Source organism: Microtus pennsylvanicus, chromosome 1, assembly GCF_037038515.1.
Source record: "Microtus pennsylvanicus isolate mMicPen1 chromosome 1, mMicPen1.hap1, whole genome shotgun sequence".
Classification (NCBI taxonomy): domain Eukaryota; kingdom Metazoa; phylum Chordata; class Mammalia; order Rodentia; family Cricetidae; genus Microtus; species Microtus pennsylvanicus.
The window spans coordinates 122,087,981-122,108,091 of NC_134579.1; the positions used below are offsets into that span (position 1 = coordinate 122,087,981).

The window sequence follows — 20,111 nt, forward strand, 5'->3', positions numbered from 1 at the left end:
GACCTTGGCTCTGCAGCTGCTGGGCCGCCGAGTCACTGCTGCTTCAGTCCCCAGCGGACCGCGACTTAAACCGGGTCATGCTTCTGGGAATCCTAAGGTTTCGGGGAGCACAAAAACCTCAGAATAGATCCACAAGTCTAAGGTCCTGTTCAGATTAAAAGTGTGGCTCCCCTGGGGCTGCTCGCTTAGGGGTGGAGTGGGGAACTTACCCTCGGGAAGGCCTGGCACTCGCTGGCTCCGTGTAGGGCAGGCCTAACTTATTGCTGGGCGCCGCCGGTTGGGGGAAAGTCTAGGCGGTTGGTTTCGCAACTCAAAACGGAATGGGTTTTCAAATGTACGCAGACGCTTACGCAGACGCACCCGACCGCTTAGAAATTACACCCATTGATCCAACTATAAATAATTGCCAATTTCCACAAAACAGAATAGAGAGAGTCGCCCCTCTGCAGGACCCGGCGCTGATTTTTTTCTCCTGACAGTGCACCCCTCTCCACCCCTGCTCCCACCCCGCCCCACCACACACTCGCACCCCGCCCCCCCCCCCCCCCCCCGTCTGGTCACTCGGGACCGATCGCATCCCAGGACCTCACTGAAGGAGCGGCATCCCGAATGGCCTTTCTCTCTACAAGGAACTTTGAGAGCCCCTAGTAATTACTTTAGTGCAGGAGTGGACCTGCGCATGAGCTATGACACCCCAAATGTAACCAGCTAAAACGGCCTCCTCATCAGAAAAATAAAATTGTGTAAGTAAGAAAGAAATCTTTGCCTTTTGCAATGAACTCTGGGCAACACTGGTTTTCCCTACAAATGGAGACTGAAGTGGGCCCCCATCTCACTTCTCTTGCCCTCTCTAAGAGAATCGCTCTTGATTCTTCTGGTGCCTCCTGATCATCACCCCCACTTTCCCAGAGGGCTCTGGGTGTGTTTATTTATTTCTTTATTTCCCCAAGGGTCCAGGCATCCTGGACTTGTGTCTTACAGCAGACCTTGATAGACGAAGATGGAGAGAGAGAACTCAGCCTCCCGCCACTGCCCCCCAGTCAAGCGTGACAAGGCGCGGGCTGGTTGCGTGACTTGTGACGTCTCCAAGCCCTATAGGAGCAGCGGCTGGTGAGATAGTCGCTATCGCCCGGTTGCCTCTTTATTTTATTGGGGTATGCCTGGCAATAAACAGTAATATTTAATTTGTCGGAGACCACAAACCGACGGCAGACTGGGAGGTACTTGCTTCTCTTGACAGACCTTGGAAGAAGTCTTCGCTTTAAAGGAGGTCTTTGGGGGGTATGTCCTCTCAAAACTCCTTGTGAACTGCTTTACCTCAGTGAGCTTGTCTTGACTTCTGGCCTGAAAGAAGAGGTGAGTCTTGTGAGGGAAAATTTGGGGAGAGGGTTGTAGCTATTTACAACCGGTCTTTATTCCCCCCCACCGAAACCCCCAGCTTCCCACCCTACCTAGGCCTGGCTGAACCCCCTCCTTACTTCAATTGAGAGGCATCTCGCCCTTTGATCACTTGCAAGAATGGATCTCTTCTGCCAGGTTTAAAAAAAATATTCAAAACAACACTGTGTGGTGGCTGGCTCCGTGCACCATCTAAGCTCAACGAAGGAAGTGTATCTGGCTGGATTGTTGCTTGGGGAAGCCCAGATTTTCCCTCTCGGGAAGGGCCCGCTGATTATTTATGGGGATTAATTTTATCCTCAAATCTCTGCAAATGTAAAGGGATTGGAGAGGTCTGTCTGGATTTCCCCTTCCCACCACCAGAGAGGCAGGCTCTCAACCCGAGGTCAGGTTGGCTTTCTGTGTCCCGCTCGAAGTTGAGGCTGACTGGGTTCAAACCCAAAGGCCGCGGTGCGGACTTTTCGAAGTCGAGTGAACGTGTTTGCACAAATAAATAGCTGGCCTCGGGCAAGGTCGGCTTGAAGACAGACCTGGAAGGTAGAGGGCGGGGTTTCTCCACAGTTGGCCCACATTTGCAACTGAAAAGTCCACTGGAGAAATCGTGCAGGGGCGGCCTACAATTTTGCCGCCACAGAGGCTATGTTGTTGCTGGAGCCCAGTCTGGGCATTTTTTCCCCCCTCTCTCTTTCCAACCCTTGGCTCTAAGGGTGTAGTCTCTAATTAGAGTCCCAGAAAAGAAACGTGCTGAGAGGGTATAAGGAAGGAGGCTGGAGTGGGAAACAGAATGGGATCATTGGCATTTGTTTCAAGCACCGCTCTACCGTTGTCTCAGTCTGGTTCCGCTCACACCAGAACCCACTACCAGTTTCTGCTATAGACTTGCTTTCTGCTTTCCTTCACCCTCTGGACAACAGCCTTCAGAGAGGCAGAGGGCAGGCTGAGGAGCGCTCAGAGCTGAAACCCAGCCAGTCCTCAGTGACTGATTATTTTAATAAAACTGGGCACTGCCCTGTGTGCACCCCAGTGTGTGCGTGTGTGGAGGAGTGCACGCACAATGATTTCTTGGCATCTTCGGTCTTGGTCCACCTTCCCAAGGTACCTTCTTCCCCAAGTCCCAAGTCCTAGAGAACTGGGGGTGGGGGGGATGCGATGAGTCTGGAGTGGAGAAGAGCTGTCAAGTCAAGGCAGCTAGTCCTGGCTCTGCATGGGGCCAGGCAGGGTCACACCACTCTCTGTCTGAGGTCAGCACTGGAGACGGAAATCGGGCGAGGCTGCAGAGGCCCTTGGGTGTGTGCATGCGCCTAATAATCCAGTCTTGGTTCTCTGCATGACCAGGCCTTTGAAATTGCTGGGGTTGCCGGAGAGAAGCTGGTCAGCTCTGTCCTGACTCCTGTAGCTCTTCTTCATTGCTTCCTCCCTTCCTTGCTTTCTCCCTCTCTCCCTCCGCCCTTCCCTCCTTCTTCCTTCCTTTCTTTCTGTCTTTCTTCCTAGCAGCCACTGGCTCAGCACAGCCAGATGAGATGAAGGCAGGAGGATGGAAAGGGAGTGGAGGTGGGGTATCACCAGGTCTAGAGTTGACAGTCTCACAGTGATTCAAGTGTGTGTGTGTGTGTGTGTGTGTGTGTGTGTGTGTGTGTGTGTGTAGGGGGGGTTATCAAGTGAAAAAGTGGAAAAGGTAGAGGGAGGGAGGGAGAAAGTTGGAGAAGCAATTCTTATACTTTGTGAGCATCCTGGCATCCCAGCTGAGTTAGATTGTCTAAGGGAGGGAGGGAGGAAGGGGGAGAACAGGGAGGGAGGGAGGGAGGGAGGGAAGGAGAGAGAGAGAGAGAGAAAGAGAGAGAGAGAGAGAGAGAGAGAGAGAGAGAGAGAGAGAGAGAGAGAATCTCATACCTCAAATTCTGGAACTTTAACCCCGGAAAGCGGAAAGCGTCTCTCTGAAAGCAGCTGGCCGAGTCCCAAGACTCTCCCAGGTCCCCCAACTCCCCAACTTTTCCTCTCTGGAGGTGCAATGGTAGAGCAGGGCACTGCGACTCTATGGTACGGTTTGGGGGTGCTCGCGGACCTGCTGTATAGTTTCGCGTTCTTCTGAGCCCTTCTCCAGCCTGACAACTTAAAAGTATTTAGGGCTAAAGAGCAGCCAGCAAGCTGTGGAGGAGGTGTGCGCTGGAGGTGGGCAGTCGCTGGGAGGTTCCCGTAGTGGGTACTTCGTAGCAACAGTAGCAGAAGCAGCACAAACTCAAGAGTCACCATGCCTGCACCCCCACCTGGCCTCCGGCTTTCCTGCTAAGAGGAAGAGGGGTGGTGGTGAATGCTGCCGGCTGCACAGAGCGAGGTAACGGTACAAACAGATGCCCGGGCGGGAGCAGGCGGTAACAGTCGGCCGGCCGGGGAAGCAGAGAATGGCGGACTCCAGCCTGTCTCCCATTCTGCGGAGTCTGGCTTGCAGAGATTTTATCCGGGCCTGGATCTTTCAAGGCGAGAAGGAGCCGGGAGGCTGCCGAGGCTGGGGGAGCAGCGCTGAGGCTTGCAAGGCACACGGCCTGGTTCTGTCAAACTACATCTTGCTCGCCTCCGCCAGCCCCCCAGCTTCCCGGGATCCTGGCAATGGTTTTAGGGTGGGTTTCTCCCGGCGATGGCTGCCCGTAAATGAGAGAGTGTGTGGGGCGCCAGCCCTGCTTTCCTTTGTTATGAGAAGACTATGGGGCTCCCGTGGAAGTCTCCCCCAACTCCTGAGGCCAGAGGAAGAAAGCTGTCAGAGAATTGGGCCTCAGAAGCTGTCCGTGACCCCATTTCTGTCTCAGGCCACTACAACCCAGGTTGGGATCCAGTCTTTTTGCCTAAGAAGCTGCTAAAATTGTGTGTGTGTGTGTGTGTGTGTGTGTGTGTGTGTGTAGGGGGGAATCTCTTTCATGAAGTCTTCTGGTGTTTTGAGGTGGAGGCGGTGGTAGAAATCCTTCTCTAAGGAAGGAGGCTGATCGAAGAACTTCAACTGCTTCGTCTTTATTCGTTGAAGCCCGGGACTGCCCAAATAACCGCCTGGGTCCCTGGCAGCCCATTCAATGCTTGCTGCCCAAGATTCATCCGGGAGTGATTTTAGACTATCCTGGGAGCCAGCCCTGCAGTTTGAGTGAGCCAGTCCTGATTGGAGCTCAGAGAAGTTCCCTTTAGCCTGCTCACTCCACAAAACGCCTCCCAGCCCCTGTTCGCTAGCGGAGGATACAGCCCACCGGCTTGCAGTTTGCTGCGGAGAGCCAGCAGCAGAATCCCTGGCCTCTCTCAGACCTACCTCCTGTTGTCTCTCGTTGTGACTACTTTTAATTTAAAAAAAAATAAGATTACTTGAAGTTGGGAGAGGGGAAGACTTAATTTTAAATGTTGTTTCATGTAAGGCCTGTATAGCAAGAGGTCCGCTATTCTGTTTCCTCCGGGTGCATCGCTTCAGGCCATTTCTCCCCTTGTGTTTTTTATTTTTGCGAGACGCGGGTCATTCTGGGTCTTTTGCCTATTGTGGGAAAATAATGTTTCTTAGGAGGTTTCATTTAAAAACAAAATGCTGGCATGGCCTCCTGAATTTGACAAAGACCATTTCTCAAAGGGGTGCTGGGTTTTTGTTTTCTGTTTTGTTTTGGGTTCCTACCCGATGGCTTCCAAAAATACCGACGCCTTATCTTTATTGGCTCTTCCAGGAGTTCAGACAAATTTGACGGACAGCTCTCTTATCGCCCAGAGCCTGAGCAGGGGGCCTTGCCGCCTCCTCCCTGTCTAAAGGGGGTATTTCGCAAGCAGTGGTGCGTGGTCGGAAAGTGAAATAATAAAAAGACTTTCCACAGCCTCCTTCAGCTGGGAGTGGAGGATCAAACTGCTGTCCCCGACGTCCCTACACACTCTCCAACTCTGTCTCTTGTCCTCAGAATAGAACCTCGCGCGGGCTCAGGACCCGGGCGCACCATGGCGGATGCAGATGAGGGTTTTGGCCTCGCGCACACGCCTCTGGAGCCTGATTCCAAAGACAGGTCCTGTGACTCAAAACCCGAGAGCGCTCTGGGGGCTCCCAGCAAGTCTCCATCATCCCCGCAGGCTGCCTTCACCCAGCAGGTAAGAAAAGCTGGCCCAGCGCTCAGAGCGAGGCCCGAGCCCGGCTCCCAGCCAGCGGTAACTCCCCGCCTCTTTACTGGCTAGTCTCATCCAATCTCCCCCAATTCCACTCTATTCCAATCCACTTTATCGAGGCGTTTATCTTTATGGCCTGCGTATTTTAGAAACCTATTTACATTATTGGAGAGCTCTCAATTATCTGACTATTTGGGGTCAGCTAACAATGGCCCAGATAATTCTCTCCCAGCTGCCCCGGGTATGCCTTATTAAGGGTCGGGTCAGCGGCCGCTTCAGACCGGCATGAGCGATGGTTTGACCCCCCTTAGATCTTTCTTAGCCTTCGCCTCCGCCCGCCTGCTCTGCGCAGCCCGCCTTGCCTCTCAAGCAATACCATTTATCTTGCTCCCTGGGCCTGGAGGAGAGCACACGGAGGCTGGGACTAGGGCACCGGGGGCCCCGAGCTCCACCTGGCTGGAAGCTGGACTCGCACCCTGTGCCCTGCACCCTGAAACACCCAGCGTTTTGGGTGCTCCAGGTGGACTTGAAAATTAGTGTCACCAGGCACTGAGCAGGGAGATTTAACGGGGAGATGGATTTGATGAAATCCTTCCTGGGGAGTTCAATTCCAGGGCTCTCTCCTTCCTTTCCAGAATCTCTCTCTCTCTCTCTCTCTCTCTCTCTCTCTCTCTCTCTCTCTCTCTCTCTCTCTCTCTCAGTGGTTGTGTGTGTGGGGGGGGGGTGGTGGTGGTGATGATGGTGGTAGTGATGGTGGTGTGCATGTGTGTGTGTGTGTGTGTGTGTGTGTGTGTGTGTGTGTGTTAATAAAAGCAGATAGGCTAAAGATTAGTTCGGGAGAAATTTTGCAAAAATTTTTAAAAAGGAAAAACAAGTCTACTTTTTAGCGGAATAATAACTGTTTCAAAATGAAGATTTTTTGTCTGAATGTTTGGTATTGGTTTTTAAAAATAACTTCCAGTTGGAAGGGAAAATGTTAAAAGGCTCTGGGCTGCCCCAAGACAAAGGCTGGGCAGGGGGGTGGCGAGGGCCTGGAAGGACTGCTAATATAGACGCTGAGAACTAATTTTTGTTTTTTTGCTGCTGGGGGTCGGAAAGAAACATTTTAAAACTGACAGTTTCCACATAGTAACCCACATGTGCTAGAATCTCGACACTAGGGAGGACAAGGCAAAAGGACTGCCAAGAGTCTGATACATGTGCAGGGTAGTGAATTCCAGGCCTGCCCGGGCTGTAGACTGAGACCTTGTCTCATGTAATAACAATAATGAATAAGATCGGGAAATTCTTGTATGTTTATAGTCACACCCAGTGATGATAATTGGCAGTAATGTCTTTGCATAGCTGTATGTTTTGCATCTGGGTGACTATACAAGAATATCCTGGTGGGGTTTTCTAGATTGACACCTTCCAAGCCATATCCCAGCTACAAATGGATCAAAATTAGCTGGCCTGGTCCTCTCCAGAGGAGCGCAGTGCTGGGAGAGATGATTCCCAGGCCTCAGGCTGATGGAGGAGACAGCAGGTACCTTGAGAGGAGAGGTTGCTGGAAGCAGGCTCAAGCCTGCTTTGTGAATTCTAGGCCTATGCCTTAGGTTACCCTAGAATTTCCATCAGAACCCCCTTTCTTTGAACTTGCAGGATTGTTGTGGGCATAACAGAGAAGCAGCCTCTGCACACAGGAACCCGTTGGGAAGAGAAAAGATTGCCCGCTAACGCTTCTCATTGACAAGTTTCTCTCTGTCTCTCAGGGCATGGAAGGGATCAAGGTGTTTCTTCATGAAAGAGAATTGTGGCTGAAGTTCCATGAAGTGGGCACAGAGATGATCATCACAAAGGCGGGGAGGTGAGCCGTTGGAGGGGAGACAATGGGGAGACTAGGCAGGGAGAGAAATAGAACAGAGACAATATTTACAACCAGAGCTCATTCTGGTTAAAGAGTCCTCAGCAGGCTGGGGGACCTATCCCAAAGTCTTACTTACCTCTGAGTGAGATTAAAGTGAACAGGGGCCTGAGCAGCTATCTAAAGAGGTTATCATGGGGGGGGGGGGAGACAGAGACAGAGAGAGAGAGAGAGAGAGAGAGAGAGAGAGAGAGAGAGAGAGAGAGAGAGAGAGAGAGAGAGAGAGAGAATGGAGGTGGAGAAGGATTTGGACTTGATCCTTTGCCCCCACCTCTATTCCCACAATCTCTGACCTTGAAATAATTCCAGGGTCCCACCCGACAATCGCCAACCGCTGAAACTGTTGAATGTATTCGCTACCTCTTTCATTGTTTATAGAAAGCCGGCGAAGCCTTTGAAAGCGAGCGGAGGGCTCCTCCGAGCTCTGTACACAGACACGGATAAACACAGCCGATGAGCCATTGCGCAGGGACTAAAATCGCTCTACAAGGCTGGCCGGAGTTTCAACTAGAAAGGCTAGGCCTGGGGGGAAGGGTGGCAGAGCGGGCGCAAGCTCTGGGTCTCCGAGTGTCCTCGAATGCGTTTGTTTCTCCCGGCCTGGGAAAGCTACCCTATGCTTCCTAACCGGCTGAGCCCACATAGGTCCCCACCATCAAAGAGCATCTAAGAGGAAATTGGCTAGAGCCAGCGTGTGAAGAGACGGAGGCCAGGCCAGTAGGCCCAAGATGCCGGGTGTGTAAAGGCAAAGGGTGGAGTTGATTTTTCCAGATTCCGCGGGTTCTCTAGCCCAAGCCGCCCTCAATAAACTGACAACGGTGACGTTTATTATTTCTTGAAATTAAACAATGTCGGCTCCCCCGCTCAGCCCAAGGCCCTAGTGAACTAGAAGGAGGTGGGTCTGTTTATATCAGACATCTGAGGTCCCCTTTCCCATCCTACTCAGGAAGGAAAGTCCCAGCCGGCTGCTTTTTCCCCCTCGCTGGAGCCTAGAGGATTTAACTATAAAAGGCTTGCAAAATCAGTCTCTGGTGCCTCTGCCTGCCGGGCAGGCGCTCTTGCTAGGGCAGATAAACACGAAGAGGTCCGGGCTCCGGGCCTGTGACTGAGAGGCCTTCTCACCGCTCTTCTCACGCCGCGCTCCAATTTAGGTCCAACGACTTGTCCCGATGCGCAAAACCAGTCGGATGTCCTGCTTTCTGAGGCGCTGTGCCTCACCAGACCTTAAGGAAAAATTTCTAGGGGGCCCGAGGCATGGAGTGCCAGGAATCCGAGTTCTGCATCAGTTCGGTGCCGGTGCCGTTAGCTTTCTAGTATAGGCTTTGGCTTTCTCTAAAGCCGAATCTGGAAGGGGATGGAATTTCTTTCCCTAGTGCCTGGGAGTTTAAGCTCCCCGGGGAAACCTGCCAAGCTCCGTGGAGAAGTTACAGATCATTTATGAGTAACCGCACGCTGGCGATGCGATGCGGGCCTGGAAACTAACCGGGCGAACTTGGGAACCTCTTGGCAGTCACAGTAAACCTGCACCTTCAAGGGCAGAGGACAAAAGTTAGTATCTTAGGTGATGTGTCCCCGGGGTGCCACGTTGGTTGGCGGCCACAGGACCAAAGTGAGAAGGCCGCTAGCTTTGTTGGAATGACCGGCTTCCTCACCCTGATTTCAGGTTCCGCACAGAGTCTCTAAACATAGAAGTCTGTAAGCAATGTTCTCCGGGCCCTAGTTTCTTCCTAGGTGCCTGCAACCGCTGCTGCTGCTGCCTCCCTTCTAACTTCAGGGGAAACCCGGGGTGGATTTCACCGGGGATGGAGTGGGGCCAGTGCTCTTTATTTCTCCAGGAACTGCTACAATATCAGAAAGGGCTTTTCTGAGTATTGGCGTTAACTCCCCCCTCCCCGCTTTCTCTCTGTGTGTTCCTCTCCCTCTCTCTCCCAGGCGGATGTTTCCTAGTTACAAAGTGAAGGTGACTGGCCTTAATCCCAAAACGAAGTACATTCTTCTCATGGATATTGTTCCCGCGGACGACCACAGATATAAATTTGCAGATAATAAATGGTAGGCGCCGGAGTTCCAGAGGGCAGGAGAGCTGGGAGGGAAGTGCAATGTCTATTCCACTCCCAGCAACTTAATCAGTAAACTCGTTAGTACTTTCATTTAGCTTCCACTAAGGCTCAAGACCTGTGTGCCTATTCTATTGCACAGAAAGGGGCTGCGACAACTAGCTCCCATTTCATAGGCCTGAAAACTAAGGCTGCCAGGAAGCGAGGAGACCCTGTGTACTTCTAACTCCACAAGGGCTACACATTTTTTTTTTATTATTTTATTTTTGTTAACAGGGTATTGTTACCAAGTACTGGATATATTTCTGCGGGGCACAAAACCATTTACAGTTATTTTTTATGAGTTACCTGCTTTGAACATGACTCTTTTTTTTTTTAATGAAACTGCAAAACTGGCCCATGGCTTTACTGGTAAAGCAGCCAGGAGAGGAGAAGCCATTGCTGGGCTCCACAGCACTGTTGAGGAGTTGAGGCGGAGGCTGGAGGAGGAGGGCTCCTTTGAAAGCAGTTAGGGAGTTTTCAAGAATTTTGCATGTGCAGATCTTCAGCTCTCACCAATAAGTTGTGTGCAGCAGAGGCCTTGAGGCCCCACACACTCCTGGAACTGGGCTGGGGAAGGAACTGAAGGTAGGGGAAGAAGAAAGAATCCGCGTGGGGTTCTCTGGAGCAGCGGAGGCTGTAACCCGCTGAAGGAGACCAGCTTGTACCCAGACCAGTCGGGTTGCAGCCTTCCTCAGGCCAGCTGCCTCTGGACCACAGAAAGCCCAGCAGCTCTCACTTCCTTCACCCAGGTCCGTAACCGGCAAAGCGGAACCTGCCATGCCGGGCCGCCTCTATGTGCACCCGGACTCCCCGGCAACTGGAGCACACTGGATGCGGCAACTTGTCTCCTTCCAGAAACTGAAGCTCACCAACAACCACCTGGACCCCTTTGGGCATGTAAGTACCCTGATCCTCATCAGTGTGTGAGACAACCCCCCACCCTCTCACCCTCACCCCATTTTCTCACTTCTCCCTGGGACTCTATCGTCTCCTTTTATCCATCTATCTATCTATCTATCTATCTATCTATCTATCTATCTATCTATCTATCTATCTATCTATCCCTATCTCCATTCATTCATTCATTCGTTTGTTTATTTATTTATTTTGGTTATGCTTCCCCACTTCCCTAGTTCTCTCTCAAAGATTCCATTCACATAGCCTCAAGCTGTTCCTCAACTATTTGGGACCCTCTTCAGGGTAGGATTATCAGTAAGAGCAGCTACACCCAACCCTTCCTCTACCTTTCTGACCTGGACGTTTTTTTTTTTTTTGTCCCATCTTCCTGCCCCCTGTTCTCAGCTTCCCCCTTTCTCACATTCTCAATTCACTGGTACCTCTGCCTTCTTCTTCCTCTAGTTCTTCTATCTTCACCACTCCTTAATGGAGGGGGACAATCCCAGTGGTCTATCCTAGCATCTGCCTTTCTTCTTCCCTGGGTGGCTGTCAACTTCAGGCCACCCTATTTCTAAGCCCTAATTTGTAATTGAACTTTCTCAATGAAAGGGGAATGCCAGTATCCTGCCCCTTCTTTTACAGGTGGCAAGTGAACCCTGGCACCAGCGCCTGCTTTAAGCTTGGTGTTCTTGGGCAGATTGATTTTATTTTCTCTTACTATCCAGTCTCCATTCTCCTTTTCATGCTTAGAGCAGAAACCTAAACCTGGGGTCTCTTTAACTCTGAGAGGGAGGCTTGGGGAATCCTCCCAACAACCTGGGGTACAGTGAGTGTGCAGAGCAAGTGTTCATAGTGAATGTGTGTAATGAGTGTTTATGGCTCCTCTCTTTAGTGATCATTGCCTTCAGTGGGTTCCCAGCCCAGCCTCACCCTTATTTATCCAAACAAACAAACAAAAACAAAAACCAAACAAACAAAAACCCACAGGCTTTTGGGAGAAATAGTCCCAAATCTCTCAATTGCTTTGACTTTGAATTCTGCATTTAGAGCCCATTGATAGGTGATTCAAACATGCTCATCTTTGGAAAGCTGTTGCTCAAAGTTGTTTTTGCAAAGGGAAGTGGGGGGTTCATATAGTTTTTTTGGGGGTCAGAGGATTCACTGGGAAGGGCATATAGTCTCCAGTTTAGGGAAATGAGGGCCTGGATAAGATGGACTTGGGGCTAAGTTCAAATGTTGAATCTGCTCTTTCTGGGTGACAGTGACAGAGGCCACCTGGGACCTCGGTGGCAGGATGGTCCACTGAGGGGTTCTCTCTATAGGAGAGAAGCCTGGGTTGTGGCTCCAGTTGCACAGATGGCCCAGGGCTGTCCAGGTGCAGGATTAGAAAGTTTGGGGTGTTCCAGTGGTTACTACGCATTGCATTAAGGTCCTTCCTGCCTCCTCATGAGTGCTGGGACCCTCAAGTGGGGGCTTCTGTGAAACTGTCACATTGTCATCTCAGCTCTAAACTGCCCTTTTGTTTTTCTGGCAGTGCTTTTTGGGGTCACTCTGGAGTAGACATCCAGGAGAGGTCCTTAGCCCCATCAACAAATGCAGGCCACTTAGTGGTTTTTGTTTGGTTTTGTTTTAGTTCCTTCTCAACAACCTAAGGAAAAAGAGAGATGTACTCAACCCCAACTTTGAATCTAGAGTCATCCTGATGGAATTAGGGGCCATTAGATCACCCTCTTTCTGAAGTCTCCACACTGTCCCCAGCTGTCAAAGCAATTTGGTTAAGCCGGGAGGACGGCTGTGCTGGCCCAGGGGCTGTGGCAGTCAATCTGGGGCCCCAGTGCAGTCTCTCTGTCGCCACACCGCCTGTGTCAGCCAGCGTCACTATAAGCCTGTGTGTGTGTGTGTGTGTGTGTGTGTGTGTGTGTGTGTGTGATTAGAGGTAGACACCCCCCCCAGTCAGAAACCAAGGGGTCGCAACTCAAGGGCCTTGCTCCGGGGAGTCTGCAAGCCAGAGACACCAAGTAGAATCCTGCTTCTGTTGAGGACTGGGATCCTGTGGGGGAAAGCAGACCAGGTTTGGGGAATGAGTAAATGTGGCCTGTTGCATTAGAGAAGTTTTTGTGACTTTTAAACAGTCACACACACACACACATACACACACACACCAGCATCGAAATATGGGCATTGTCTGGACAGCAAACCTGGTTTTATTACTCTGAATGCTTGTGCAGTTGCCTGGACTCCAGCTAGAGCTACAACCAGGCTCCTCCTCCATCTCTGTCTCCTGACAATACTAAGGTGGTTGTAGCAATAGCCACAACAGCAGGGGCAAGCCCCACTCAGGGTACCCCAAGAACAGAGAAGGACAGAACCTCCTTTCCAGCAGACTTCTGTCTTTGAGTCCCATATGTTAGAGAAAAGAAACCTCCAGATCAACCCTCAACGGGATTGACAGTGGGGGGGAGCACTTCCTCCCCACCTCACTGTTTTAGGAAGTCAGACTCAGCTCTCCCCCACCAACAGTCTCTCTCTCTCTCTCTCTCTCTCTCTCTCTCTCTCTCTCTCTCTCCTCCCTCCTTTTCACGTTTCAAAACAAAGGGCCTAGGTTTGAGGTCTGTCTGTCTGGGGTTTCCTCAGTCCTTAGTCTTCCTCAGAAGGACTTTGAGGAGGGGTGTGTGCCATGACTACTTGTATGTATGGACATACATTCTTCCTGTACCTCCCCGGACCCCATTGCTGTCCGGCTTTCCCAACCCCCACTGGTTCCCGCCTCCAGACTTGCCAGGCTCCCCGTTGGGGGCGGGAAGTGCCCTTATACACAGAGTTAATTTATTAAGCAAACTTTATTAAGAATTCTGATTTACTGCCTTGTGTGCTTTGGGTAGGTTCCTGGAATATTACCTTGACTTTCTCATGTGGAAATTGTCATTTTTGAAATGTTTCTTTTAAACGAAATCACTGGCCCCTTTTCAAAACAGAAGAAAAAAAAGGCTAATTTTTTTTTTCTTCCCGGAGAGCCTATATAATAAAGCTAATTGGCAGTACAGATGGGGGAGGAGCGAGGATCTAGCTGGAAACAAAGGGAGTTTTGATTTTGTTTCTTTTGACAATCTCATTTTCTGTTATTTTTTAGATTATCCTGAACTCCATGCACAAATACCAGCCCCGATTACACATCGTGAAAGCAGACGAAAATAATGGATTTGGTTCAAAGAATACTGCGTTCTGCACCCACGTCTTTCCGGAGACCGCGTTTATCGCCGTGACTTCGTACCAGAATCACAAGGTAAGCCCCACTCTCTGGGAGCCTGCAGCGGCAGATGCCTGCTGGTTTACATGGACGCATGCGCTGGGTTCTGGGTTTTCGCTGGAATGCTGTCCTTTAAAGGCTGAGGGTGGGTCCGCAGTCCCGCAGACTCAACTTCTAGTCTCCTTCAGTGGCCTAGGCAGGGGTCGAGTTGGGTTTGTTTGCGTTATATTCATGGTGGGGGAGGATCTCTCTCATCTACCCTTTTCTACTTAGAACCAAATTTGTTATTCACTTAACAATTGGTGCAAGCCTGCCGATAGGGTAGGGAGAAAGGTGCTAGAATTTTTGGCTAATGCTACCCTTGGATAGGATAGCCTTTTCTGTTGAGACCAGTGTCCTGGGTTTTTAAAAAAGAGGTCCCTCAAGAGGCAATGGGGCAGATAGCATAGCAGATGCTAAGAGTATGTGCATGGGGGCAGGTGAGCTCAGTGAGGGCTGACCCCCTGTTGTGGACCCTGCCCCACCCCCTCAATCTGGGTGAAGTTAGCTATAGGTTGCCAGGCTGGCAGGGTAGGGCATGGAAGGTTCATAGGCAGGTTTAGTTCCTGGTCATGCAGTGGAGATCATTCTGGTGCTGGCTGGGTGATAGATAATGCCTCAACCAATCCTGTTACAGCCTACTGTGGGTAGTCTCTGAATTCCGACTGTGAATGGCCAGACTATGATGGATGGATGATCCCTTCCAGATCTAGGGAGAGTTCCCCTTCCTTGCCCCAGAAGAAACCCCTGCCCCCTCCCCAACACAATTAACTTTTTAAAAGGGAAAGAACAGAGCTGACCCCAGCAAGGGCGAAATGGTAAGGTCAGCCGAGGTGACTTAGCAAGTCTACCCTGAGTCGCACTCCCAGAGATCCTGGGTGACTCTGCAAACCCAACCCTCCTATAACTGTGGCCATGTCACTGCTTAAAGAGTTCCAGACCTGACACACAAGGACCACAAATACCTCATCCTCCTCCCACTCAGGCAAACCTAGGTTCACGGAGGAAGGGTAGGGTGTGTGTGTGGGGGGTGTGTTATATAAATGCTATGATTTGCTTGTCCAGGTCAAGGCAGCACAACCTGTGGGAATTTATTCTTTTCTTTCTACCTTTTTGTGAGTCCTGGGAATTGAACTCAGGTCTTCAGACTTGGAGGCAGGCCCCTTTACCTGCTGAGTCATTTTCTGACCATTGTGTGTGAGTTTTGAGCACAGTTTAATGAACTCTGGTCTAAATGTCTCAGATCTGCCAGTGTGGTTCTTCAGCCACACGTTTGGGTGTGTGTTTGATGACTGCACAGAAACCCCACTCACAGGAGCGGCTTCCTGTCTTAGTTGGGTGTGGCACTCTGGTTGAACTGCACAGGAAAGCCTTTTTAGCCAGATGGAGAGATTTGGGACACACAGAAGAGGGGAGATGAGTTTCTGCCTCCCTTCATCTTCCACAGAATCTTCCCCACTTCTTACCTGTTGTCCCAGAGTTGTGACCAGAGTCCCAGAGTTGTTAATTTCCCTCGTGAAGAGCCCTAGGTGATGCACTTCCCAGTCAAGTTCAAGACCCTAGGAAACTTTCCTCAGGTCGATATGCAACGTGTAACATAACTGGGCCATGGTTCCTTATGATCTGTGGACAGCGTCTCTAGCTCTATTGTCCCAGCTGGAATGGGTGTTGAGAAGGCTGAGGGTGTGGGTAAGCCGACTGAGAGGTTAACAACACATGGATTAAGGGGTGGACCCGAGGACAGGGGAGGGGCAGAGTGCTCAGATTCAAAGGCGGGATCTAACTCAGTCTCCCATCTGCAAAATGGGATCATGACAGCATCCACCTTATGAGGTTCTCATGAGGATTACAGAAGATAATCACAAAATAAACCCAGGGAGTGGCGTAGGCTTCACGACAAGGCAATGGTGTGGCTCTGGCCCCTGGTCAGTTTGTTTGTGGGCCAGCTCTGTTCAAAATTTTATTTTTTGGTGGTGGGATTCTTTGCCTGCTCACTGTCACTCTTTGGTTGTATTAAAATCGGAATGAATGACATTTTAAAATTAGGTCTATTATTGTGGTTAAAAAAAAAAGAACTACGAATGTCAATGTTTGTGAACTTCTTGGTTCATTGTCAATCAAGAACTGGCTTGGTTTGTTTTTGGATGAAAGAGTCTGGGGGGGAATATTCTGGATGAGTGGACAGCCAGGAATATCTGAGGAAAGCAAGCCACTGTTTGGGGAGGGGTTCAAAGAACTCAGAGCCCCCTTGATGCTTTCTCCAGAGAGCCAGGTAGGGATGAGTACTTAGCGGGGCTCCTGTCTTAGGCGATAAGGAATACGCACACCCTTTCAGCACAGGACGCTCAGTGGCGACTGTATTTCCTCAGACCAGCTGTGATCCTAAGCTGGATTCAGGAGTTATTTCCCCAGATGTTTGGCAGCCTGAAAAAAAGATATTTAAAACCTAAACTCCCCCAGCCACGATGGACGTTCACTCCGGGAAACACATTTTGTTCGGGTTTTCACGGCGGTTGTCAGCAACTCCCAGTACACTGCCTAGAAATGTGTAGGTGTTAAACACCAGTCACTCGGGCATTCCATTTCCCGCGGCTCTTGCTACAATGGCCATGCGTGTATGCAAGCATGCATGTCCCCCCATGTTAACTGACTTTTCCATTCCGAGGTGCCTTGCTCCAGCTTGAGCCCTTGTGTATGGAGTCCATATTTATGAGGTACTAGCTTTCTGGTCGGTACCAGGAAATGAAGCCCCTAATAGAGAGACATAATTAAGATTTTTTTTGGCTCTCGTGAGTTGTTTTTTTTCCCCCCAAAAGCAAGAATTTGCAACAATTATTTTCATTAATTTTTACAACCTCTGTCTCACCAGTTGGAGCCAGCAATTATATTTGCCCCCCTTCCACTCTCTCCCTCCCCGGATATCCGGTTTTATGCTGATTTGAGAAGGGAGCGCCTTTGTATGGTAAATAGAAGTAGGTTTCCCAGGAGCTTTTGGTAGATGCGGGGCTTCCAGGTGTGCGGATTTGGGGGCTCCTAAGCTGACGTGCTGTCTGCAGTTTATAGACTGGTTTATAATGTATGAGGCCGTTGCAAAATAAGATGTGTTTTCCCGCACAGCCTGTCGAGAAGCATTTCTCAAGGATGATTCTCTGCGTGTGTGTACATGTGTGTGTGTGTTGTATATGCATGTGGTGTATATGTGTGTGTGCACATATGTGTATGTGTGTTTGCCTGTGGTATGTGCACGTGTATGTGGACATGTGCCTTGGGGTATATGTGTGTGTGTATGTGTGCACGTGTATGTGGACATGTGCCTTGGGATATATGTGTGTGTGTATGTGTGCACTCTGTACACAAATGGGTCAGATGACAACTTGAGAGGATCAATTCTCTCCTTATCTCCTCTCAGTCCTAGGGATAGAGCTCAGGCTGCCAGGCTTGGGGACACACACCTTTACCAGCTAAACCTCTTCAGGGGCACCACCTTCTCATTGAGACAGGGTTTTTCACTGAAGCTAGAACTTCCCAATTGGCCAGACTGGCTAGCTAGTGAGTTCCTGGGGATCCTGCTGTCTCTGTACCCCGAGAGTCTGTGCTAGAGGCAATCTACACCTGACCCATCACCCCAGCCCTCCCTAGCAGTGCCTAGATCTTGGAGGTGTCTATGTCCATTAAAGAAGGGAGGCTGGGATGTGGTGCAGCTCTGAGCCCTGGACCAGTGTGTGCCAGGCCCTGGATTCTATTTCCAGCACCGCCTAAAAGTAGATACATTTAAAATCAATACTTTATTTATTTAATTTATTTATTATGTATACAATATTCTGTCTGTGTGTATATCTGCAGGCCAGAAGAGGGCACCAGACCTCATAACAGATGGTTGTGAGCCACCATGTGGTTGCTGGGATTTGAACTCAGGACCTCTGGAAGAGCAGGCAATGCTCTTAACCACTGAGCCATCTCTCCAGCCTTCTAAAATCAATACATTTAAGTGTATCTGTAACTATTTTTTTTTAACCTTATGCAACAAGTTTTTGTTTCCTTTTTTAAAACAGAGTCGCAGTAAGGGGTTTCAAATTCATGTCTCTCCTGCTTCAGTCTTGGCATGGTGGGATTACAGGTGTGAGCCACCATGCCTGGCTGCTGTCCTCGTTTTGTACAAATTAAGGAATAGTGAAATTGCAAGAGACTTGAAGTGTCATAGAAGAGTCAATGTGAGCAAAAAAGCATTGTGTGGTGTGTGTGTGTGTGTGTATGTGTGTTTGTTTTGGCCAATTTTGATTTCTTTTTTAAAAAATGAGTGTTTGAGTGTTTTGTCTGCATGTATGTCTGTGTGTATGCGTGTGTCTGGTGCTCACAGGAGCCAGAATAAGGCATCAGATTTCCTGGAAGTGGGGTTTCAGGCACTTGTGAGCCACCATATGCATGCTGAGAGTCAAACATGGGTCTTCTAGAAGAGCAGATCTGGACTGGGCTCGGATTTCGTCTGGGTTCCCAGTTCATTTGTGCTCAGTGTTGCATTGACTGGAAGGGCTGCAACACTGCATGGGAGGCGGGGACACAACTGAGGATTGTTCCGTCCTGTTAAAGTGGTATAGTTATTGCTATTTTGTTTGTTTGTAATAGAGTCTCATGCAATTCAGGCTGATTTTCAACTCGGTATGTAGTCAATGACCTTGAATTTGTAATCGTCGTGCCTTCATTGCCTGAGTGCTGTGATCACAGATGCCTGACATGGTGCTTCATTTATGCTTCTGCAATTGGACCCAGGACTTTCTATATGCAAGGCAGGCACACTAAGCTCCATGCCCCCTCCAAATTATTATTATTATTATTATTATTATTGGGTCTTGCTTATGTAGCCCAGACTAGCCCCCAACTCTTGATCCTCCTGCCTCAGCCTTCAGAATGTTGAGATTACAGGTATGTGCCAGCATACATGGCCTTGGTTTTCAGTTAATTCTTTGCAAATTCATTTAAAAAAATAATCCGTCCTTCATTGGATTGTACCTTTTGACAAACTCTCAGAAGGACAGGCAGACCTCAGAATTCAGAAGCTCACGTTTCAAAGATAGTTTCTTGAAATGGCACTGCCGGGTCCAGACAAAATCAGAAAGTGACAAGCGTGGCCACGCAGGCCTGTGATGCCAGCACCCAGGAGGCTGAGGCAGGAGGATCAAAAGTTAGAAGCTATAATTCAGGAGAATCCAGGCATGAAAGAGCCTTTTGGTATTCAGTAAAAAGATGTCAAACTCCTTTGATGTCCACAGAAGGTTCTGAGACCAAAGCCTGCCTTCTGGCTTTAAGGAGACAATTGTTGCCATTAGAGAAGGTTCTAGGTCAAGCTGGTCCTGAAGTAAAACTTGCTCATGGAAAACTAGAGAGTTCATGGATCAGATTGAGCCGTTCTGTGTCTCATCTTCTCATGGAAAACTAGAGAGTTCATGGATCAGATTGAGCCGTTCTGTGTCTCATCTTCTCACGGAAAACTAGAGAGTTCATGGATCAGACTGAGCTGTTCTCTGTCTCATCTTATCCAAACTCTGAGAACGATCTCATCGGCCCAACAGTACACACTCTTCAGAAAACAAACCTTGCTTCCCAACTTGACGGCCTGAGCTCCATCCCTGGGACCCACATGGGTGGAAGGTGAAAACTGACTCTCCCAAATTACCTAATGCAGCAACCCCCCCCACATACTTAAATAATTTTCTGATAAATTTAATAACTTGTCTTAGGGCCAGTGAGATGGTTTAGTTTGCGATACACCTGCTGAGCAAGCCTGAAGACCTGAGTTCAATTCCTAGAGCCTCTCTAAAGGCAGAACGAGAGAACTGGCTCCGTGAAACTGTCCTGTGACCTCCATATATACTGTAGCACACACACAGACGCATTTACACAAGCAGTAACGACAGTAATAATAAATAGGGGCGGAGATGATGGCCCGGTTGTTAAGAACACATACTGCTCTTGCAGAGGACTTGAGTTTGACTGCCAGTGCCCACTTTAGGTGGCTCACAACTATCCAGGACTTTAGTTCCAGGGGATCCAGTGTTCTCTTCTGGCCTCTGCAGGCACCTTACCCAGGTACACAAACACATCATTTAAAATAAGGCAAATATTTTTTAAAAATGATGGTTGATTTTAATTTTGGGGCGGGGGCTTTTCGAGACAGGGTTTCTTTTTTCTTTTTTCGAGACAGGGTTTCTCTGTGGCTTTGGAGCCTGTTCTGGAACTGTAGACCAAGTTGGTCTCGAACTCACAGAGATCCGCCTGCCTCTGCCTCCCGAGTGCTGGGATTAAAGGCGTGCGCCACCACCGCCCGGCGACAGGGTTTCTATGTAGCTTTGGAACCTGTCCTGAAACTCACTCTGTAGACCAGGCTGGCCTTGAACTCACAGAGATCCACCTGCTTCTGCCTCCT

General features: G+C 49.7%; 1 protein-coding gene across 5 annotated transcripts in view; it reads left to right on the forward strand.

Annotated features, from left to right (window-relative positions):
* The first annotated feature begins 1,227 nt into the window (after positions 1 to 1,227).
* The window catches only part of Tbx5 (T-box transcription factor 5), a 48,576-nt gene continuing 29,692 nt past the window's right edge, over positions 1,228 to 20,111 (forward strand). The window contains exons 1-6 of one of the 5 annotated variants that reach the window (XM_075957612.1): positions 1,228 to 1,356; positions 5,310 to 5,493; positions 7,260 to 7,354; positions 9,341 to 9,460; positions 10,257 to 10,404; positions 13,535 to 13,687. In XM_075957612.1, coding sequence (XP_075813727.1) covers positions 5,347 to 5,493; positions 7,260 to 7,354; positions 9,341 to 9,460; positions 10,257 to 10,404; positions 13,535 to 13,687 — 663 coding nt within the window. In that variant the 5' untranslated portion in view covers positions 1,228 to 1,356; positions 5,310 to 5,346. Of the gene's footprint in view, positions 1,357 to 3,693; positions 3,731 to 5,255; positions 5,494 to 7,259; positions 7,355 to 9,340; positions 9,461 to 10,256; positions 10,405 to 13,534; positions 13,688 to 20,111 lie in introns of those variants that run through there. The other 4 variants (XM_075957621.1, XM_075957626.1, XM_075957635.1 and 1 more) reach the window with 4 other exon arrangements.